This window comes from Lineus longissimus, chromosome 4, assembly GCF_910592395.1.
Source record: "Lineus longissimus chromosome 4, tnLinLong1.2, whole genome shotgun sequence".
Lineage (NCBI taxonomy): Eukaryota > Metazoa > Nemertea > Pilidiophora > Heteronemertea > Lineidae > Lineus > Lineus longissimus.
Genome location: NC_088311.1, coordinates 25,028,585 through 25,051,979, shown reverse-complemented (window position 1 = coordinate 25,051,979; position 23,395 = coordinate 25,028,585). Strand labels below are relative to the sequence as shown.

Below are 23,395 nucleotides of genomic sequence, written 5' to 3'. Positions count from 1 at the left end.
TTAAATTATAGTGGTTTCCCTTTGTGATGTAGTACAGTGTGTCATGTCCCCTATGGACAGCAATGGAACTACTCGTGTTGCATCGATTACATCAAAGAAATGGGAGAAATAACGCGCAGTCTTTTAATCCCATTCATAATGTTCAATTAATGGACATCAATTGGGCTGACGACAGCAATTGGTTCATTGGTATGCTGTCCTGATCCGGCCTGGCCTTTGCACATAACAAAGCGGTCTTGAAGCGGTGAAGCAAGGGTATACATGTAGTACGATCATGCCTGTTGGTGAACGTGGGGTTGGCCTTCGGTGAACCAAGGGTATACATGTAGTACGATCATGCCTGTTGGTGAACGTGGGTTGGCCTTCGGTGAACCAAGGGTATACATGTAGTACGATCATGCCTGTTGATGTACGGTGGGTTGGCCTTCGGTGAACCAAGGGTATACATGTAGTACGATCATGCCTGTTGATGTACGGTGGGTTGGCCTTCGGTGAACCAAGGGTATACATGTAGTACGATCATGCCTGTTGATGTACGGTGGGTTGGCCTTCGGTGAAGCAAGGGTATACATGTAGTACGATCATGCCTGTTGATGTACGGTGGGTTGGCCTTCGGTGAACCAAGGGTATACATGTAGTACGATCATGCCTGTTGATGTACGTGGGGTTGGCCTTCGGTGAAGCAAGGGTATACATGTAGTACGATCATGCCTGTTGATGTACGTGGGGTTGGCCTTCGGTGAAGCAAGGGTATACATGTAGTACGATCATGCCTGTTGATGTACGTGGGGTTGGCCTTCGGTGAACCAAGGGTATACATGTAGTACGATCATGCCTGTTGATGTACGTGGGGTTGGCCTTCGGTGAACCAAGGGTATACATGTAGTACGATCATGCCTGTTGATGTACGGTGGGTTGGCCTTCAGTGAACAAATGTGCCAATTTCTGCATCATAATCAGTACTTATTAAATAGTCTTATAAATCAATCCTGTAAGGACTAGATTTTCTTTTTAAATTAGTCTCTAGGCCTGCCAATGTTAGAAATTCTTCAAAATTCAGAGAATTATGCCATTAGAAATATTAATGTCTCTCTCTCAGGAGCTTGCGCGTAGACAATTTCTTTTAAAATCGTTGGTAATTTCATCAATTTCATTTTAATAGTACTTATAGGATTAATATTCTTTTCACTTCGTGTAAAATATTAGGCGCCACTCGCCCATTAGATTGACGTATGAAACAAAATACCCAGGTGGTTGAAAATTCTTCCCATGGGTACTAGGTTGTTTCGGCGGTGACTTTATTGGCTTGGCTGGGGGTTTTCTGGGCCTGAAGTGAGATGAAACCTTTAATCTCTGATGTATTGAGAATAATGATATACAGGGCGGCCCAAAAACCTACCCAATAGCTAAAAAGATTTTAAAAAGAAAGAGATTTTTGTGCCACCCTGTAGCATTTTCCTTGCCAGGATGACCTGGCGAATATGAAAATACAAAAAATGTGATATGACCTGACTTGTATATTAGACTTTGTATATATACATCTGTAAATATCTGTTTGTAGCATCTGTGTGTATATTTATTGGATCCAGTGTATATAGGACTTGCGGGACTGCTGGTAGGGGGAGCTGCATGTTCAGTTCTAAACCCGGTTAAAATGGGGCGCTGTTGGTAGTCAGAGAGTGCCTGTCAGTTCAACGACCATTCTGTCTTCTAAATGCTTTCAACTTCAATGTGGTAAACTATAGGATGGAACTCTCCTCCTTGCCATTACAAAACATTGCCTATACAGCATTGCTATCTACTGTAACCTTGGTAAGAAGACATAGAGGAAATGTCACTGATACTGCTCCTCCTATTGGCACTGATCTGCATTATATCAAACTTCAATGAGATTTTTCTTCAATGTGATTTAGATACAACTAGTTCCTCTTAATAATATAGGGTGGTGATGAAAAGGGCGGGAGATGGGTGGGTGTGTTTAACGCTGTAGGGACCTCAATAAAAGACATGATGGTGTTAAAATGCTGTCAAGGTTTGATTGATAAGCTGAAGTCTGAATCCCAGTGGAATTGATGCCGACAATAAGAGTGATGCGCATTGAATCAGTCTTGTGTCTCCTGCTGAGGTTGGCCTCTTGTCAGAGGAGCTGCATGCCTATGTTGGACCCCCACCTTCCTCTGTTCTGTAGGAAAAGTAACGGACATTGAGAGGGTAGATGTCATATCATGTTATGCCTGACTTCATTGCTACGTTTATCAGCTTGTGGCCGTGGAAGAAGGATTAAAGATTGTTTGGGATTGATTATGTTGCCGTGGTGATAGTACCATGGTTACGATTGAATTAGATTATTTATCATTATTGATCTCAAGTTAGCATTCCGTAGTTGTACTACATCTCAAATTCTAGAAAACAACGTTGAAAATATTATTATGAAATTGAAAATGTATAGAAGTTTTGGCTAGCTGATATATCTCTTGGTGTAAATCTTTCTATATTTTTATGAGGTTAATGCATAAACTAACATGACTTATTCACTTCATCTCTGGTGTTAAATGGAATTTCAGATAAAAAAGACTTCAGGTGAAATTTCAGATAAGACTTTAGGTAATAATAACAGAGCTGTTTTGCGAAAATCTTCTCTTATGATAAACTGAGAAAGTGGAAAATTGGGAACAAATTTGTATTCTAATTTGCTGACTGCTTTGTAATAATTTGACATTCTCATGGTTTCCATCATACATATGCCAATGTGACATAAACATTGTCGAGAAAAGCTGCTTGCAAGTTGCTTGAAGATACATAATTTCAGAAAATTCTCTGTCCTACGAGTGCTCGTCATTTTACGTTCGGCACCGATTGCCAGCGGAACGGGACTGGGCGCACTGCCAGTCAGGCAGATCCGCCATCTTTGGATGGTTCAACGTCTTATATTTAATGTGTTAACCCTTACAGACGCCAGGTATTTGGAAATTAAAGCAAAAGTATGATATCAAAGGTAATGTACCCCTTTTAAGAGAATTTTTGCGGATAGATTAGGATGCGGATGAATTTCTTTCTACATCTTGGATGGTATGCCATCCTATCATTTAATACCAGTTTCAAAGTTTGGAAAGGTGACATTGTTGCTATTTGGTACGAATTATCATTTTCAAAATATGCCTGATGTCTGTAGGAATTGATGATGGTTTTCGGTATTATAACTTCATTGTTGTGATGTGATGGCATTTTAATGGTTCATTCCCAGCTCAACAAACGTTTCACCTTCTTTATAAATAAACCAAGGTCAGTTGTGAAACCCGGGTAACTGCTTTACTGGTTTAGAGCCCAGGACTCTCAATGGATTTGTCTGGCTGGCAGTGTGCTCAGTCCCTCCGTGCTGGCGATTGGTGCCCGTCCACGAGGTCCTGGGTTCAAAACCACTATCAGGGAACTGCAGAGGTTGCCTCTACTATCACACATTCTTAATAGACCTGGGGGATTGATTCTGAAACTAAATAAGAACCTGTCGTAGGTTAATCTCGCAGCAGGGCCACTGCTGTCGCCTAGTGCCCTAGAGCAAGACACTTAACTCCTTTTCTTAAAAGTAAGAGATGAATATGAATTTTACCGGAATGGATCACTGTGTCTGCGGAGTTTTACTCCCAGTTGCTTTCTGTAGAGAAGCATGACACTCCAGTGTAATGTTAGTGCTGACAGCAGTCGTCCAGAAAATTATACCTTGAAAGGCAATGGACCTTTAAATGTCAATTTCATATTCCATCGAACAATGAATGATAGTCTTTGCTACGAGTTAGCATAGATATTTCTTCCTTTCACAACGATAATTTTGATTTTTGCTTTTAGAGCACAGAGGACAAGATATGATTTCACTTTGCTAAAGCCGCGTACACTTTAGGAACTTTTTAAAATATCATCAGCTACAGCACATAGCTAATTTAGAGACATGAGCAAGGTTGAAATATAAGCGATGTTCATTGCAATAGATGAAATACTAGCGATAGGCTACATGCAGATATATACTTGAAATGTTCATTGCACTGGATAAAATGTTAGCAATGTTCATTGCACTAGATGAATAGTTAGCAGTGTTGATTGCACTAGATCAAACGATTGGCAATGTTCATTACACTCGATAGAAGTATAGGCAATGTTCATTACACTAGAATAGTGTATTAGCGCATCAGACTCTTTTTGACTCTAGATGATTGAGTTGATTGCATCGAAATAATGACTGTCATGTCATTATGGTAAAAATTTGATATGGAATTCTAACAAATGGACATTTCATTTAGCTTGCAAGCAGGTTATGTCAGATTCATTTGTAGTCGGCTTTTCTTGGCTTTATTCAGCGGTAGTGATACATGTGAATTAACTCAAAGCTTGTATGTGCACCGCAGTGTTGAGATGTCCGGCCATGCCGCAAGACCAACAAGTGAGTGTTGTGCACATCAGTGGAGGAGTACCAAACATGTACCAAACTTTCAAGGTGGTATGTTGAACGGTCAAGGAAGAGAAATCACTTTAAACGAACTGGCGGCGAACGCTAATACAATATCTCGCCCTCTTTTTCGGAAAGCGGGGAGATAATGACTTGGGCCTTGAGTTAATTCACTGTCAAACCTTGCTGTGTTAGTTTATATTTTAGACATGTGAAGAAGGTACCATTGAGTGAAGACACAGTGTCCTGATGAGTGGATCATGATCAATGTAAGAATTGCAATTTTCTTGGCAATAAAATAATGAAGTTGGTTGTCTATTGCAATGAGCTGTTCCTGTTGTTATTTGACTGCCCGGATCCTCATGAGAAGTGCTTACGGCTCCTCCTCTTAGCTATGCTTTTCATCAGGTACTTGTACGTCTTCTTAGACATCTTGAACAGGGGGCTCTTCATCCTGTACAGCTTGGCCATGTCGGAGGACAGCAAACTGTCTTTTGAGACACCCTGAACAGGGCGCTCTTAATCCAGTACAGCTTGTCCCTGTCGGAGAACAGTCCACTGCCTTTTGGTACACCCTGAATAGGGCGCTCTTCATCCAGTACGGAGTGTCCTGTCAGAGGATATTGTCTTTAGAGACGCCCTGAACAGGGACCTCTTCATCTATGTTGTCCTTGCCAGAGGACAGCCTCCTGTGTTTTGAGACACCCTGAATAGGAAGCTCTTCATCCAGTACATCATGTCCTTGCTGGAGGAGAACCTACTGTCTTTTGAGACACCCTGAATAGGGACTTCTTCATCCAGTACATCATCGCCTTGCTGGAGTACAACCTACTGTCTTTTGAGACACCCCGAATAGAAAGCTCTTCATCCAGTACGTCATGTCCTTGCTGGAGGACAACCTACTGTCTTTTGAGACACCCTGAATAGGCAGCTCTTCATCCAGTTCGTCATGTCCTTGCTTAAGGACAACCTATTGTCTTTTGAGACACCCTGAATAGGAAGCTCTTCATCCAGTACGTCATGTCCTTGCTGGAGGACAACCTACTGTCTTTTGAGACACCCTGAATAGAAAGCTGTTCCTCTAGTACAGCATGTCCTTGCTGGAGGACAACCTACTGTCTTTTGAGACACCCTGAATAGGGAGTTCTTCATCCAGTACACCTTGTCCTTGTTGGAGAACAGCCTGCTGCATTTTGAGACACCCTGAATAGGGAACTCTTCATCAAGTACGCTACATTGTTAGAGGACAACCTAGCTAAGCCAACTAAGCTACCCAACACGTGACGTGAAAGACGTAAGAGAGGTACAACCAGACGGAATAGTGCTTTGCAGCTCCACCGTTTTGTTAACATAGCGATGAAGGCAATAAGACCGCCACAACTAGTCTACATCGGGCCTCGTTTTGCTCCACTATCCTGCCCACACTGCGAGAGACGTGGGACAGTCACAACCAGTCCAAATCTGCCTGATTAGCTCAACACGGCGAGAGATACGAGACCGACATAACCACCTCTACTGTCTTATCAACTCGTGAGAGATATACGAGAGGAATAACCCGACAAAATTAAGCCTGCAAGCACCATGCACCGTCTCATTACCAACACAAGACCATGAGAAAGTCACAATCCTATAGAATAAGGCCTCCATGCTCGCTGCTCCATCGTCTTGCCAAAACAGAGGGAGATATGAGACAATCCAACCAGACCGAGTCGGCTGGCAGCGGTGAGAATGGGACAGTCAGAGATATCCTCTGTATTGACGGACCTACAACATCAAGATCCCTCTGTCGTGGCTAGAAAGGGCCTGCTGTTTTCTAGGGTAACACACTTGAGATATGAGACAGTCACAACCACACATTGGACCCAGCAGCTGTCCAGCTGACAGAGTGAGAGACACGAGAGATGTTCAAGAAGACCGAATCGACTGTCTTGCTAACACGCTGGAGATTAGAGGATCGAGTCAGGCGTGAAAGGTTACAGTCTAATCAACACGATGAGAGATAAGACAGTCACAACGTGCCCGCTGCCCGCATTGGGCCTGGCTGCATCGCCCTCCTGCCAACACGGTAAAGGAGATGAGACAATCACAACCACCCCGGAATCGGGCCTTGCTGCCACACCGGGTTGCTAACACATTGCGTGATATGAGACAGTCACAATCACCCCGAGTTGGACAAGGCTGCTCCAACGTGATACCAACACGGTGAGAGAGATGATACAGCAACAACCAGACCAAATCAGGCCTCGCAACTCCACCATGATGCCAACACAGTGAGCGATATCTGAAGATCACATGCACAGATCGAATCAAGCCCGGCAACTCAGCGTCTAACCAAGACGGTGAGATGAGACAGCCACAACGCGACCGAATCGGGCCTGGCTGCTCCGCCGTGTCATCAACACGATGGGTGGTATATGACAGTCACGACCACGAGTTTTGCATGGAGCTCCACCGTCTATCCGACACAGTGAGAGATAAGACGGCCACAACCAGAGCCAGGAGCTTGACCCTTACAACACAGGACATGTGTTGTTAGAAAGTGGTACAACCAGACCGATTAGTGCTTGGCAGCTCCACGGTCTAAGGTGAGATGAGACAGCCGTGACCAGCCTGTACTGCTTTGTACTGGCAAGCTCACCATCTTGCCAACACGGTGAGAGAGATTAGACAGTCACAACCAGACCGAATCAGGCCTGGCAGTCACAAGCAACTCCACTGTCTTCATGAAAGCTGTGTGAGAGGAATAGTCATACCATCGTCCGATGTAAAAGATGTACAACCAGATGGAAGGTCTGAAAGTCTGGCAGCTCAACCGTCTTCCCAACACAGCAAGCGATGTGAGATAATCACAATCAGACTGAGCTTGACCAGGCCTTGTGGTGAATGATATGAGAGTCACAATCAGATGGACTAAGGCCTGGCAGCTCCACCGCCCTGCCAATACAGCCAGAGACAAATAGATGGTCACAACCAGACCAAGTCGGTGGGCAGCTCTACCATCCGGCCAACACGTTGAGAAATATTGGACAGTCACAAGGTTCCCATAATACCATGGCATATGAAGGAGGTTCCCATTACACTGTGGCCGGTGAAAGAAGTTAAACCCTGATATCCTCAGGATGAATGAAGACAGCTTGTCAACACTATGCCATAATTCATTCTGCCGTGAACAGAAGGAAAGGACACAAACTTAGAAACATCATTTTCTTACAAAGTTACATGGTAGATCGGTACAGACATTCAGTGACAAGTGCTAAAATCCATCAATTCCATTCAAATATTTATACATTTTGATCATTTCATCATATAAGTCAACAGCACATTTCAAAAGATAGACAAATTTCATTTTTTGACATCAATATCTACAGATGTTTACGGCCCCATTGAAATGCCAAGTGCATTTTGTTTCATTTTCACGAGAGACAGCTTTACACAGGCTTATCATTTGTGATGACACTATTACAGATTAGTGACAAGAGGTCAGCCGATTACCTTTGGTCAGATCTATTGGGAAAACACCATACTTATACATTGTGTTTCACTGTGTACCTAATGGTGGCTTTTAAAATGTTATGGTGGTATTTTGAAAATATTGCTTAGTGAAGTGCAAAGGGGTGAATGTAAACAATGCAAATTCCATCACAATTCATAGTAATGCTATCATACTTAATTTATCAATAATAACCAATTACAATTCACCTAGAAGATTATCTCCTTACAACATTCAATATGTACAAGCTTTCATGCACGAAGTACTCCCATTGGGATTGAAAAATATAAACATTACTCTGTACCATCTAACTCATTCCTATGGTAAACGCCTCTTTAGAAATGCTTGACGTTTCCTGTATCCCGATACTATTTCACTGTTTTACCCTTTAACCAACCTGTCCACATCCGTACGCAAAATGGACAAAGCTACCCCCGTCCTCGATCCACACATACCACCTAAATGAACAGCCTCTTTCAGCACGTTCCAAGAACACTCCTCTATTTATCAAATGTACCAGTCATTATTTAACAAAATCGAGAGGTGGAGTATATTGAAAATCACTGTTTTTCAGGCATATCCCATCAAACTGTACCAACTTATCAGTTATTCATCAGACAGGGTTAGTTCTTTGAAACAATCTGTATATTAAGTAGAGAATGCCAAAACATCATCATATCAATTCAAAATGAACACATTGACATGACTGATGAATGCGAACAGTCATAAAAATCATCCACATCAAAGGAGGAGTGTATCCAGATAATGCTGTGCTGGCACTATTGATAGTCACAGAGTCCTTGGAAAGAGTGTAACGTGTAACTTCAATGTTACCAGCTGTTTATGTGTACTACTGGAGGCCATTCCTGCAGTATCTTTCACACAGGAACTATGCAACTGTTAGTGCCGGCCAGAGAATCTGTAGACAGTCCTCCTTTAATCATGGTCCAATACTGAGAGACACATCACAATAATAACAACAAATATGTCAATAAACAAAACAAACTCCTAATGAAATAATCATAAATTATTTGTCATGATCTAAACATTACGCAGAACTGTGCAACAGTAAAGCGATATTAATGAATATTGTAAAAACGTCAATCAAAAATTCCCTTCTGTCATGAATTCTCCTTTTTGTGAATTGTCATTGAGATATTTCCTAATGTTCTCAAGCACCCCGCAACAAGTGACGATCATCACTGCAACCTGCAATAATCATCGCATGTAAAAAAAGCTTGTTTATAGGATCATTGCTGGCGGCTGCATCAAGGATTGGTCACTACTCCAACCTGTGATAGATATGTTAGCCAGCGATAACTGGTTTTACCTCGAGACAAACATGTTGGTTGAATCATTGAGAGGAATACATATAAATTGATCCCCACTTCAGCTTCTTGGCTGTCAGTAATGAAGACGGTCACATGCCATGTACAATAAAGACAGTGTCATGAGAAAGACAAAATGTGTGTAAAAATAGAGTTGTTGTTGACTATTTCTCTCTAAAAGCCAACATACAACTAACCCCACTGTCCTAGTGCAATGACAGGTTGTATTCAGGACTAACTAACTTCATATTACAAGACATAGTCTGCTCATCAACAGACTTTAACAGTTACACATTACTATTTGTCACCTGTGCAATTACTTCGTCCCTCCAAATATTCCAGGCATTTGTGACCTAAGATTTCTCCTGAAACTTGAAGATGTGAAAAACAATTTTATAATATGCTAACACTCACTCCAAACCATCACTTGGAAAATGATCACACTCTTGTTTCACTTCAATAAGACGGTTAATTTTAGATATAAACATGCCTTGTACAAGTGAGCACTAGATCTGGGTGGGTTGATATAGGCCATAGGCTGATTGTTCCTGGTTGGCACCGAGCCTGCTTCTCCTTTGACAATCTATTAGACACTGATGGTAGCAAGAAATAAACATATCCATAGCAGTACCATGCAGAGTAAAGTTAAAGCTCCCTTCCAGCCAACTTTAAGAGCATCAAATATGAGCCATACTCTAAACCCAGAAATATTTGCGGCCATTTCATATCCGAGTTTTGTCAAACTGAAACTTTAGCGTACATTCAACTTAGCATGAACCCTGTAACAGTGATTTCAACGAGACTTTCATTTCTGCGTCCATCTTTTTTGCCATTATCTATAAACTCAACTCATGTGACAATAAAGGCCAGCGAACATGCCTGGGTTAGCAGTAGACTAGCTAGAATAAGACTTTACAATGAAAGACTGAATTACAGACAGAACAATAAAGAAAACTACCCACTAATACATACAAATACAAAAAAAGATAAAAATAGAAAGTTGATTTTATTGAGCAAGGTAAAAGATATGTCTAAAACAAAAAAGACCAACAGAGAGAGGTCCCTTGTAACGTCTGGTGAATTCCTCCGGGTGTCAAGGATGTGGCTCTGTTGAGTTTCGTGATGGCAGTCTGCTACCACATCATGAAATATTCTATTTTATAGGTAGGCAGATGAACTGAGGCACATACAACACCTCTAAACTGTTCTTGAACCAAATTGCCTCATTTTGGATCGTCTACACTCAGTCGAACTCAAGCAACGTGCAAGCGTGTTCCACAACTAAGGCAATATGGTTACCGTACCAACCAATCATGCCATCATTCCTGAAATATCTGAGATGCAGCAGGAAGCAGTCCAAATCCAACAATCTGGATATTAGTGTGATTTCTGTTAGTCATCAATGCTGGGCTATGATTAGTATGTGACGGGAGAAGGCACGGTACAATGTTAAAAGCAAGATGTCAGAGATTGGGCAGCCAAAGTAAAATGACGACATCAACACCATGCACTAGACTACACAATCACCAGAAACACCCTAAGGAGGATTCAACAGGACTTAGCAAGTGTAGATGATGGATTGTGGGTTACTCTTAAACATCTTGGTTCCAATGCAGAGTAATGGCCTGATTAATAAGAGGAAAACTGACAAGGAAGAACACTGCTGTCCAGTATTGTGCATTATCTCCTGATGCCACTGTTGAATCTAGGTAATAAAGGTACAGGAAAAAAAGGTACAGGAAAAAAAGGTATAGGAGATATATGCACAATACTGGACAGCGACTAACTCTACACTGCTAAACATGCTGAATCCCAGCAAGGCATGCTGTGACGAGACTACGCGAGGGCTAAAATGTCCAGCTCTACTTACAAGCTGATTATACAAAGATTTCAGAGCCCCACCTCCATTGCTGCCTACATCACAACTCCACGTCCGTGCCTAGAATGAAAAGCAGACGGTAATATATGTGCAATGGCAGAAAAAAACACCCAATAATAAGCCACACATATTTAGTACCTTAGATAGCGGCTAAGAGGGGAAAAATAACTATAAAACTATAAAAAGTGCCTGCTGGTTTACAATACTGAAAACCATGAAATGTTTGTGAAACTAAAAGTTGGCTCATTTGCTCATTTCGAAATCACGGTAGTGTGAATATTGCATTTGCTGACACAATTGAAAGGATAATGTGTTAGTTGACATTTTTGTGCAAACATCGCAAAAATTACACGTGGCTTTTGTGACACAGAGAAAACGATATCAGTTATGTCTCATCACATTGGTTAACAATACTCATAAGACAACATTAAACAGTCACAAGATCTCAACACACCACAAACTCACAACCACAAATCTGAATACACCACGTAGTTTGAAAAGTAACAATGACATTCAAACAACAAAAACCTCGAAAACAGGGCTTGTAATGCTCCTTTATGAAATTTGAATGAACACCACTTGAATTTGTATCAGGCTGCACATGTGCTTTGAACAGTAACAGCCTTAACTAAACATACTGATTCATGCACATGCCCAACCAGATACAGAATCTGAACATTTTGTTTGAACTTCTGCCGACTCCGGCACTGAACCAAACTCCTCCAAGGAGTGATTCTACCATGAGACAAAACTACATTTCTTTAAAAAGATCAATGCGCAACTACTTTAACAATACACTGCACTAACATCTTGGTGACTACATTCATTTCCAATCTTATTTACATGCTCTAATAACGCCTCCTAATTTAGAAGTAAATTATAACTAATTAAGACAAATCATCCAATAATCACATAAATCACACATTTGATGAGTTTCTGATCACAGTATTACCTCCAAATAGAAGGAGTAAAATGTGAGGTGGATTTGCTGACAATCAATACATTTGTCAGACTAATTTTGACTAAGATTTGAAATAAAACATAAAATTCAGAGTGTCACTTTTATATAATAAAGATCTGGATTAATAGCATAAAATTATATCTTTATACAGATTTACATCAATTATTAAGTAGACAAGGCTTAATTCTAAAACACCTAAAACTGTAAATGAGTATAACTTGACATAATTTACAAGGCAGCTTTCCTTTGCCAGATTTTTGAGAGTTAGAATTTTGGCTGACATGTGTTTTTTGTTTGTTCTGAGAGTACAAGTTGGCTTTTAACTCGTGTTCCCTGAAATATGCCCAGACACGAAGGAGAGAGCTTCCATGCAAACTATCAACAGACAGAGATCACTATGGTATGACCATAAACATACAACAGTCCAGTGACTTATTTTATAAGCCTGATATGTCAGTGTTACAAACTGAAAGGGTTAATCAATAGACGACAGGGTGACAAAATACACAACAATTCAAGGCCCCACTTGAAATGATCTCTTCACACTGACTAACACACAAAGCACTGTCCAGGGTGTTTCTCATCATCATTTCATTTGGTCGACGGAAATGTAAGAACTGATTACTTCAATCCTCATCTTCAAACTGGTTGACTGATTTCATTGACTTGTCCAATACTACCAGTGGAGGCAGCCAAGTTATCTATACCATCAGAGTTGAGTGAAACTGATGCACTTTCATTCTGATGTACAGTGCCGTTGTTTTGGCAAGGAAAACAGAACGTACCGAGTAAAAGAGACTCCTGGCTCTCCCTCTTCTCCTTGACCCTAGGGGGCAGCACAAACATGACGGCCGCCGCCATCATGATGTGCCACGAGCTGTGGATGTATGCATAATTATCTGTGGTCTCAACGAATGCGAAGAGACAGCAGCCGATAATAGCCAACGCGGCTCCTGGCATGATGAAGAGGACCCAGCGTTTCTTGCTTGGGAAACAGTTCTTTCTTTTGTGACACATACAGCTCTGAAATGGAAAAGTGACAACATTAACAATCAAACAATGGTATAACCAGGGACTAACCCTTCTCCCACAGATCTTGGAAAATAGTTTTATATTACTCGTCACAACTGGTTCCTCAGTCGTCAGACGTGAAACGTTACAACTCTACGGAGTAAGAGGTCTTAGAGAATTCAGCTGTTGAACTGACATACCATCATCACTTTGCTGACCATGACAACGTGTTTCTCATCCGCAGCAAAGTGGTGATGAAGATGATATCTGCAGATGGCCTCTAACCGTGAGGAAATCGCAATGCTACACAGACAATACTCACCCAGGAGACCAACAGTAAAACTAAGCCCACTCCAACGGGTATTGCAAACACCCACAAACTGTGTTTATCCCATTCCACGCCAAACGCTAAAAACAAGGCAGCGATCGTGTATCCGACTGATCTGATTGGTTCCTGGAGTTTCGACATTGCGATGAGCGTGACAGCAAAAGACATGAATGATCCGTAAAAGTCACAGTAACTTAACACGTTGTATGGAATGATGCAAAGGTTGTAGCCCATATCTTGATCACAGGCATGGTAAAACTGAAAACAAGGAGAACATAGGGCGTATTAGGCTCACTTTGTTTATGCCAAATATCTGTCAAAAGTGAAACAAGAAGAATGAATGAAACAAGTAAACCAACACAAGGTAAAACTCTCCATGCTCTTTGGCAAGAAACTAAGCCTATTTCATTGATGTCATATCACATACATAGCAGTCCTGCATACCATGCTCAGACTGGCTCCCTGCCGTATTGCCCTGCTCTGGTCACTCATTCAGAGTTAAGAGGAAATTCAAACTTACTGTTGAGAAGAACATCGTAAAGAGATACACTGTGCCTTCGACAAAGTATCGCCTATAAAACGCCAGAGCTGCCGCTGGGGCGAATAGTAAGTTACTCATTGTGAGTAATAGTACTCCTGCGAGGAGTTCCGTGTGACTTCGGGCTGACCTGCTGTCTGAGCAACCATACCCTCGATAACCTGCAACAAATAGTGATATGTTAAGAATGGTTCCTGATGTGGACTTGCCAAATGAAATAACTGAAAGTGCATGATGAACCCTCAAATGAAAGTCGAGCAATATGCTTTGTGAAAATGACTACTTGAGTAAAGTTTGGTTTGAGGATGAATACATACCTGACTCGCATTTGCATGACGAGAAGAAGAATACATTGCTATAATACATCTGGCATTTGCCGTGGCTGTTACAGTCTTTCTCTACACACGGCATGCTGTCCAGGATGAATACAATTTCTGTTTGGTCCTCCAGGCACCGCTGTAAGATTATTCTGGAAAAGGAGAGATTATACATGTAGCTGTTGACCAGTAGAAGTCATTGAAATGGATCACAGAAAACAGCTTTGGATTATTTTGTATTCTGTTCTATTCAACAAGTTTATACTCTCTTCTTCTGTCGGTTATCCAAAGACCTTACAGAACAAGCATGTATGACATTCAGAGCTGTGATTGCCTCAATGACGTCTGCCCAACAAGTAGCGAGGAACGGGAACTGACTATTTGTAGGTTGTACATCAATTGAGTCGGAGCTGATCGGAACACAAACTCTACTCACTTTGATGTTCCTAAAGGATCATCAATATAACAGGTCCTCTTGACCGCCAGATACCAGGGCCCTTCTTCAGGGTAAGGCACAAACAACCAATCCGCTCCAGTCTTTGAGCTCGTGTTGATTTGGATTAAGTAGTTGCTATCACAAAGTATGTCGCTCCCATTGACCGGGATGATGTTCTTCTGAAAACAGAACTCCACGCTCACTTTTTGGACGTCGTCGTCAAGATAGTCAAACTGAAAAGAAAAAGTAATGAGTTGAGAGGCGAGTGGACTTTTACCGTTTCAGACAACATTTGGCATCTTGTGATTTGTAATGTCAGCCTGACGTCAAGACGGCAAACAACAACAAGAAAAGTACATACCTTATTTCTGTTGACAAATTGTACTTTCAGATTCATCGTTCCACCGCCATCGAGATTGGGAGCCTGGAGGTGGAACTTAGACACAGTGATGGTATCAGTGACGTTGAGGCCATGACCGTTACTCCTCAGGTCCGGATACAGTATTGCATACATGAAGTAAAGCTCCGTACGGCGCCGTTTCTCCATCGGAGGATGCATGACGCAGCCATGGTATTGGTCGCGGACATTCTTCACCTGAAGACAAGATGTACCGGTATGAATTACTAGCAACAATAAGATAAAAGTCATTTCTTTATAGCCTTATCCTTTGAATGATATTCAAGCGAACACTCTAGGTATCAGGAGAAGCAAAACGCTTTGACAAAGTAAGAAATAGGAGCAACTTGTGATGGACACTTCTTTCCTGGCTGAAAATTACAGAAAAAGGTTGCACACAGGTAAATTCTGATGTTCCCCACCTTCTTAGATTTTGACCTTGAGCGAGACTTGGACCTGACAGTTGGATGGACGTTATACTTGGGCTTGACGGGTTTAGGTGGCATCATAAAGAGACCGTCAACATCAGTCACGTTGGGTAAGGCGGTGGAGAACGTGTCTTCTTTTGGGATGACCTGGGTGGGCTGGACGTCCTTCAGCACATCCACTTGGTAGGTGTACATGTTATTCACATATGATCGACACACTGAAATAGGAACATGCATTTGTTAACCCTTTATCTGGAAAGTCAGACTTTTGCGATCAACTTTGCAAGAATTATTACCAAATCAAGAATAAGAGAAAAAGAGATGAATCACATGGTTGATTATTCTATTGTATGATATCAAGCAAGTTTTATTGGAAAATCAGAAGTGGCGAGGTTATTGGTCAGCACTGTCAGTGTAGAAATAAACAAACTGAAGAAAGGAATCGAACCCTACCTTCATACATAATGGTTAACTTCAATTTCAAGGATGCATTGGTGTTTTTGATAATACCCAGGTAATTCCAAACATTCGGTGCAGGTCTATAATCTGAATGGACACATGGTACACTCATTAACTTCGAACAGTTTGTAGCTGCAGAGTTTGTCTTTGGTAGACTAAGAGCCTCGGTGTAGATAGTGAGCGGGCAAGTGATGTTGGCGAGATCAGATGGTTTGTCTCCGACAAAACAGGAGGCCACAGTTATACTATACATCGTGACTCCCTCAGGGAAAATAAACCTGGGAATGAAAACAAATGAATTAGCGCACAATCATGCAAGGACCATTGCAGTTAAATCCCCGTGCCCTTGGTAAGAGACCAAGGTACCATTCTTACACTGCATCCCGGACGCATGAGCACAAATGGGGTCCAGTCCTGATAGGGAAAGAAACCTGCAATGGATGAGCCATCATCCCATCAAGGGCGAGAGAGACTCACGTTGCAATTCAGTCGCTAATGCTACAGAACTAGGAAAACCTCTGTCCACAGGTTTTAACTTTCACAAAACTAACTCACCTGGAGACATGGGAACTGTTTGAGCTCGGGATATCTAAATCATAGACAACAGAGCGTTCCTCTGCTGGGATGATGATCTCTGCCACTGCATTCAGTGTGATGACCACCTGAGAGACTCGGAACAAGTATGTACACGATATGCCTAGGCCCTGGAAACCAAATAAAGTCATCTGGAGATTAATCTAATTATAATCTAGTTTATCTAACAAAGTTGCTTTCCAAGGCCATCTTCCTCTTAAACTGTCTTTTAGCATGTGTCAATGCTAGGTATTTTATGCATCAAATTTAGTAACTCAAAGCACTAAGCAATATGTAGCTCATAATTCCAACATTCTTGCCCCTTTGAGCAGAACATTTTGATCGGGCAAAAAGACATAACTACTTACCTTCTGTGCTATATGGTTGTCCTCCTTCTCTCTGATATAAGCTGCTGCATACCAGTTCCCTGGTAGGGGATTCATCGTAAAGAATGCCACTGATATGTTGTTTGATCTGAGATTGATGGTATATGTGCTGGTTCCACCGACCCTGAACTTATCTGGGTATTCATCGTCCCAGGGATTGGTCAAGGGATAGCCAGAGTGACGAAGCTGACTGAAGGAGAAAAGGACAGAAACTTCAAGACAGCTTTTAAAATGTTGGATTAATAAACAAAATATTGTGGATTCAACGACATGTAGTTTTCTTCTAAAGCAGAAAAAAGCCAGGATTGTGTCGCGTTGCAAAGTTGTCAAAGTTGGTTCTGTTTAATGAGAGTGATTGTGGGAACGGCAAATAGCTGAGAATAAACTCACACGTCAACGAAAATAAAAGGATTTTCTGTCAGAAATTCAAGCAATTCCAAACTTCTCATTTTCACCCTACCATGGACACATGACACTACTAACTCGTGCTAACACTGGTAACAATGATATGTGGATACAAAGACTCCTTACAGTGTGATATTTTTGACAGGACACTTGGCATTAGTTGGGTATGACTTGATGATCCAAGTTGATGTGGATGTCTTCTCTGGTACGTGGTAGCTGACCATCGATACACTCCTGTAGCTGCTGTACTCAAACACCACAATCCCATCATGGGTGGTCTCTTGCTGCTGGACTGAAATGAAATGTTTTGGTGCACACTTAGTTGTTGAGTTACCAAGATCCAAGCAAATGTTGCATTAACTTTTTCATTCATTGGGCATAGATAGAGGCCAACTATGTCAGGATGTTTCACTGCTATGGCTTCACGTTGTCCGACAGTGTCACAAGTTCAAGAAAGAACCTTCCACATGCTATTGCTTAGCTTGTATTTGAAGTGAAAAAAACCGTTTTCCTTGGCTCTGCTCTTCGAATTCTTATGTTGATATTGTTGTGCTACTGCTAGCCATAGCCTGCCATAGGCCTAGTATAACCATAGTCCATACCATCACTGTCACTGGACTGGTCAATTTGTTATCCATATCAGCGACAGTCAAGTGCATTGAGATACACCATGACTTGTAAGTAAAGTCATCCTGAATCATTCACTCTCTGAATCAGTGCTTGCACAAAACGGTAATTCCACAAAACTACACCACAAAATGCAGTGCATTTCACGATTTTGCATGATGCCGTGCAATCTTGTCATTGTGTTGTCAAATTTGATAGATAAACAAAGGCAAACTATGACGATCTCAGGGATCAAAAATTACCTTGACTAGTTGTAATGTGGAGTGTGATTATCAGTATTTTGATTGTGACTAAAAGTTGGATAACATAAGATCGTTTTAGGCCACTAGAACCGAGAAAGGAACCCGAAAATGGATTTCCATTTTCACGGTTCGCCATTGTACGGGGAATACCTTGCTTGACGTCATTATGGGAATTTCTCAAATTTTTACAACCTCGCCTCCAAAAAAGTCCTCTACGTTGATGTAGTAGGTTGAGATAGCAAAAGTAGTCATGGCGACAAGAGTGGCAAAGTTATGTAAATTATGTCAGTTTCAACCAATCACCGTCCGGAGAGAAGTCATTTACATTTCCGTCAACAAGAGCACGCATTTCTTGTTTATAAGCTCTGATATTGTGTTAACTCCTGTCACTTGTGGTAGATTTTAGACGGATTGTACGACGATAATGCCGTTTTTGGGTAGGGACTGGAGGTCCCCAGGTGACAGCTGGGTTCGGACTGGAGCTGGATGGGAACAAGGCAAATGTTGGAGGCAAAAATTTCTGGAGAATCTGAATGAAAACATCATTGCCAGGTAGGTATCTGTGTGACGTCGACTCCATTTATAATGTCATGTATTGCGTTTTAGAAATCAGCTGATTAGCATGCCTTTTGCGTTCTTTTCATTTTTGTTCATTTTGTTGCAGTGGTTCCAATAGTGATGTGAATGTGCCCGAGACTGACCCCGCACCTCCTATCAATGCTACAACATCTAAACATAGGTAATGCTACACAATCCATCATGATCATGTCTAAAAATGTCCCCAGCCTCTAAACCTATCTTCCTGAATCTCCATGCATTTTTTTACCCACATGATCCATTCATTGTGAATGGGGAAACACCCCTTTAAAATCATCTTCCTTAGCATGGTCAAACATCACAAGCTTGACATGGTCATCTATAGAAGCGATCAACAGTGAAAAAAACTCAATGAGTCATCAGCATGTGATTTGTTCCTGTTGATTGCACCTGTCTAACATAGGTTTACCTAGATGGATAGAATATTTCGTAGTATCATTGCAATAAAGGCTTAGCTAGTCAACCTAATGCATCCTTCCGTCTATTGGGGAACCATTGCATCACACGCTTGAATGGGGACCATGTCAAGGGTACCCCCAACCTCAAATCCAACGTTTGCCTAAACCTCCCTAATGTTTAATTACTCTCTCTCCTTTTGAAGAACTGAGGTGATAGGGTGAGCAGTCTATGCCTGAAACAATGTTAAGCCAACTCAAAGTGTGTGAGTTAAGACCTCCACTTCTGGTGACAGTATAGGCCCCGTATGTTAAAGACGGTCCCAATCAAATCTTCTTAGAAGTAATTTGTTACAGACCTCAAGAAATTATATCTGAATGGTCTTCCTGAGTCCTCATGACTCTTGCCTCATTTCCGGGACCACTGTCTAATGGTGTCCCTTTACTCTTGAATCAGTGTTCCCAAAATAATTAACATATGAGATATATCCTCATGGCCTTATACGATTTAGATTGAATGGATATTGGTATTTTTTGCAATGACCATTGATTACTACTGTAAATATGGTGGACTCTTTCATTTATCATAAAATGTATTTACAATTAGTGCCATTCTATTTCAGTACAAAATCATATCTATTTTTAAATTGGCATAAATGTCCATAAAAGGCTTTCAACACATAGCAACAGCATGCTCTTACTCACAGTAGGCTACCAGTGCTTGCACAGTTATGGACCCAGAGTATTTTGTGGGAATTCCTATATCACACCATACCCATGGACCAGCAGTCCATATATGGGCATTAGACAAGTACTTGTTTTCAGAGGATCAGACCATGTTAGAAAAATATATCAACATAGGTCGTATTTGGTATTGATATAGGCCTCAGCTTGATATGATTAAAAGTACAACCATACCGATCATTAATGATTATTTGTTTTACAAGAGTTCAAAACATTTTGACCAGTCCATATTTGGATTAATAGTTGTGACCACTGGCCAAATAAGGTGTTAGCCCAATGAAGGTGGGTAATCACCTGGGCTATTTTTAGACCTGATTGGTGGAGTGTCAATCAATAAACCAGTAAGGCATTTTTGTGACTTGAGACAGCTGGCTGAGACTTGATTGTTGTGGTAATCAAAGGCTTTCTATATCTGTAAGCTGATGTGAAATAAAACTTATAACATTTAAAAATGTCTGAAAAACAGCTCTCTTGGTATAGTTTGATGACTGAAAACCTACAGAGAATACAATTTTGTTGATTAGCAATAATCTTCTAGTGTCATGGGTATGGTTGTCATGTGGTGATACTTTCACTCACCACAAACTACGCTGGTGGTAATTTGATTATTATACAATTATACTCGCTGGAGCCAAGTGTAATCTGCCACAGCAGCAACCGAAGCGGGAAACTGCTCCAGTGGAAACGGGATGGTGCAACCGATGTTGTGAACTGAAAGTACATCTACTTGTGTTTCCCTAAAGACTGAATGTGCTTCTCCTAAATTGACCCATCCAATGTTTTAAATGTTGAGGTCACTTGCCCATTGTGCGGTTGGACATGATGATCTATTTGGTGCTTTCAGGATGATCCGTTTTCCAGAATTGACAGCGCAATGCAGTAAAGAGAAGCTGACCGACAATCTCCACCCGACGCGAGGCCTTCAGCCACATATTCATATTCCAAAGGGTATTTCGAAAGAGGTAGGCTCTCATCCAAGGCTTTGGGATATTCAAGCCTTTTATTTGCTTGAGATTTGTAGCTTTCCTTACCATTGATCATTGGGCCCATGACATAGTTGATTGGCTGAGGGCCATACTGGGGCCAGTATAGTTTTCTCATAGGAAACTTAATAATATTGATGACATTCGTTGTGTTCTGGTGCTCTTTCGTTGATATTCCAAGGGTGTTATGGTATATGTATGCCTTCACAGAAAGAGGACAAATTCATAGCAAGTACAAATGTTCTTGTCATACTTCCAGCGTAAAGCCATGGCCAGTATTAGTGATGCATTTAACAAGCTTGACATGCAGTCAGCTGTCAAGGACCCGAGGAGATTCAGGTATACTTGTAAGGTAAGGAGACAATATATAAGTCAGAGCTGGTTGGCTGATCTCATTGCAAACTTAAGGTCACATTGCATCATTTTGGTCAGTTGTCAGACAAAGGTTTCGAAAGGCATTAACCTCTCTAACTTCTTTCCAACAATATAAATATCTATCATTCTCTTTCAGATTCTTCAACTGCTGATCAACAAAAAGTTTGTCCATTTGAGTGGCACATCACAAAAACAGATCATTACAGTATTAGAGGAGGCAGTGAAAATAGGTATGGGGTTTTAGGATGAAGACTCAGGGCTGTTAGATATTCAATTGAAACTCAGCACGTGACCCATCTATAATTGTGATGCAAGGTCACATGCCCTTGAAGTTGTGTTAAATTGAGATCTGTCATGCATCGACTAAAAAAGGATGTTTCATTTCAGTTTTTTTATGATATTTGACGATGGTTGAGGTGGCTGAGAAAAACCTTTTGTTTTAAACTTTCTTCTTCAGTGCTTAAATCTGAAACAGATGTGCACTTTGTTCATGGCCTCATACTAGACTACCACACCGCCCTGAATAACGCCAACAGGGTTTGCATAGGGAGTTCATCATTACATAAGAAACACCTTGAGTTGACTGAGCAGATGATGGACAGACTTGACAAGTTCCACCCAACAGAGGTCAGTGAAATATGCATTCTCCAAGCCCTGCCATTAACCGTTAAGTGTAGACTAACCCAGTTTACCGCCTCTGGCGCAGTTCGTTGCCCGGCCTTCAGATGGCAAGTAATGAGACACTGTTAGCCCTACATCTTGTTGTCTTCACTCAGTATCTGTCATGAATGTGAATGTAACCAATCACACTTGGCTGTTGTTAACGGACTGATGAAGGAAAGACAATGTCACATCCTACTCAAAGATCTCCTGACGTTTGTCCCACTATTTAGTCACTTGCTGGCCAAAAATCTAATTCATGATTTTCTCTTGCTTCAGCGGAAAGATGACGGGCAAGCAATGCTGCTGAATCTTCCTGATGAAGTCCTCCGCGATATTCTCCGCCGCGTGACAGACCATGTCGATTTGCTTCACACAGGCGCCACGCAGACAGATCTTTACCAGTTAGTCCAGGAGGAACTTCTCTGGAAGGAGATGTGCTTCTTTCATTTCACGAATATCCAGCTGTGTTCGGGACTTGCCAAGAACGAGTGCCTGGATGACTGCAACTGGAAATGGATGTACCGGAAATTAGTCAGGTAGGTTTTTTTCTGTGGTTCTGCACAAATGTAAAAGTGAAGAAAAATGTTGTTTTGTTGACAAATCATTATTGTTACAAATGTCATGCATTGCCGGCTGTCTTCGTCAATTTTGCTTTCTTCTACTTTTTCAGGCGGCATGGAAAGAAAGAACTCTATGCAGTGCAGGTATACCTGTGCTCAAACTGTAATGCCCTCTTCTGGAAGGTATGTAACTGACCGAATGGCTTGCTTTGTCATTTTGCCGCCCTCCAACTTATGTGGGATGAAAAGGATGGAATCTGAACCCGCCTGAGTTTGGGATGTCTCATCCTGGTAGCTTTCTCTGCACTGTAGGCCTACAATAATAATAGACTGCATGATGTACAGTGGAACCCTGGTAACACGACCACTCATGGGACCGAGATTGAATGGTTGCGTTACTGGGGTGGTTGCCGACCGGGGTTCCACTGTGCTATGAAAACCTCTACCTGTGGTGCTGAAGCAGGGAATGACTTAAGTCTTTTCTCTCAAAAAGTCAAAATAAAAGGCAACACTGAGAAATTAAGCCAAAGGCACAGGGCTCTGTACCATCTGCTTTCTATAATCGTATAATTTGATGTTTCAGTCCCATGGTCATCCTTGCCCCTGTTCAGACCCCGAGATGCCTCCACATTCTATCGCAGTCTCACCGGACGCCTTCATCAATATATTCTTCTACTGATCAAAAGATGGCGCTCATATGAAGATTCGGAGGGATCTTTGGCTTATAAATTCTAATCCTGTGATGGATGCATAATGACTTGATGCTGAATAAATCATAAGATTGTGATAAAAGTCTAAGAGAGACGTCTTTGAAAAGGTTGAAAAGGTCCACGTA

The 23,395-nt window shown here is 41.5% G+C and overlaps 2 protein-coding genes across 4 annotated transcripts; one reads left to right on the top strand and one right to left on the bottom strand.

Annotated features, from left to right (window-relative positions):
- Window positions 1–7,628: 7,628 nt before the first annotated feature.
- On the bottom strand, window positions 7,629–18,381 carry LOC135487072 (post-GPI attachment to proteins factor 6-like). Of its 2 annotated transcripts, none has more exons than XM_064770405.1 (14): window positions 18,244–18,381; window positions 17,501–17,666; window positions 16,952–17,159; window positions 16,566–16,714; window positions 16,005–16,288; window positions 15,546–15,769; window positions 15,088–15,321; window positions 14,727–14,959; window positions 14,291–14,442; window positions 13,956–14,134; window positions 13,430–13,693; window positions 12,882–13,119; window positions 11,127–11,195; window positions 7,629–9,627 (listed from the first exon to the last, which is right to left on the bottom strand). In XM_064770405.1, exons 1-13 carry the CDS (start codon window positions 18,377–18,379, stop codon window positions 11,176–11,178), a joined length of 2,487 nt encoding a protein of 828 aa, XP_064626475.1. In that variant the 5' UTR covers window positions 18,380–18,381; the 3' UTR covers window positions 7,629–9,627; window positions 11,127–11,175. The 2 variants fall into 2 exon arrangements, with proteins under 2 accessions (XP_064626475.1, XP_064626476.1); XM_064770406.1 differs by having other exon boundaries at window positions 11,159–11,195.
- A 202-nt stretch (window positions 18,382–18,583) lies between these two features.
- Window positions 18,584–23,358, top strand: LOC135487073 (F-box only protein 32-like). Of its 2 annotated transcripts, XM_064770407.1 has the most exons (9): window positions 18,584–18,795; window positions 18,908–18,982; window positions 20,824–20,941; window positions 21,222–21,314; window positions 21,474–21,567; window positions 21,795–21,964; window positions 22,277–22,536; window positions 22,671–22,743; window positions 23,144–23,358. In XM_064770407.1, the coding sequence occupies exons 1-9, from the start codon at window positions 18,668–18,670 to the stop codon at window positions 23,237–23,239; spliced, it is 1,107 nt and encodes a 368-aa protein (XP_064626477.1). In that variant the 5' UTR covers window positions 18,584–18,667; the 3' UTR covers window positions 23,240–23,358. The 2 variants fall into 2 exon arrangements, with proteins under 2 accessions (XP_064626477.1, XP_064626479.1); XM_064770409.1 differs by lacking the exon at window positions 18,908–18,982.
- Window positions 23,359–23,395: the final 37 nt, after the last annotated feature.

What these genes read in the sequence shown, in the direction of transcription:
- LOC135487072 (XM_064770405.1), bottom strand. Translation starts at nt 18,379, where the DNA reads ATGGCGAACCGTGAAAATGGAAATCCATTTTCGGGTTCCTTTCTCGGT. An exon ending in CCACATTACAACTAGTCAAG is followed by an intron (nt 17,667 to 18,243) that starts GTAATTTTTGAT and finishes ATTTCATTTCAG; the next exon opens with TCCAGCAGCAAGAGACCACC. An exon ending in CAAGGTCAAAATCTAAGAAG is followed by an intron (nt 15,322 to 15,545) that starts GTGGGGAACATC and finishes TCTTGTCTTCAG; the next exon opens with GTGAAGAATGTCCGCGACCA.
- LOC135487073 (XM_064770407.1), top strand. Translation starts at nt 18,668, where the DNA reads ATGCCGTTTTTGGGTAGGGACTGGAGGTCCCCAGGTGACAGCTGGGTT. An exon ending in GATTCAGGTATACTTGTAAG is followed by an intron (nt 21,315 to 21,473) that starts GTAAGGAGACAA and finishes ATTCTCTTTCAG; the next exon opens with ATTCTTCAACTGCTGATCAA. An exon ending in GTAATGCCCTCTTCTGGAAG is followed by an intron (nt 22,744 to 23,143) that starts GTATGTAACTGA and finishes TTGATGTTTCAG; the next exon opens with TCCCATGGTCATCCTTGCCC.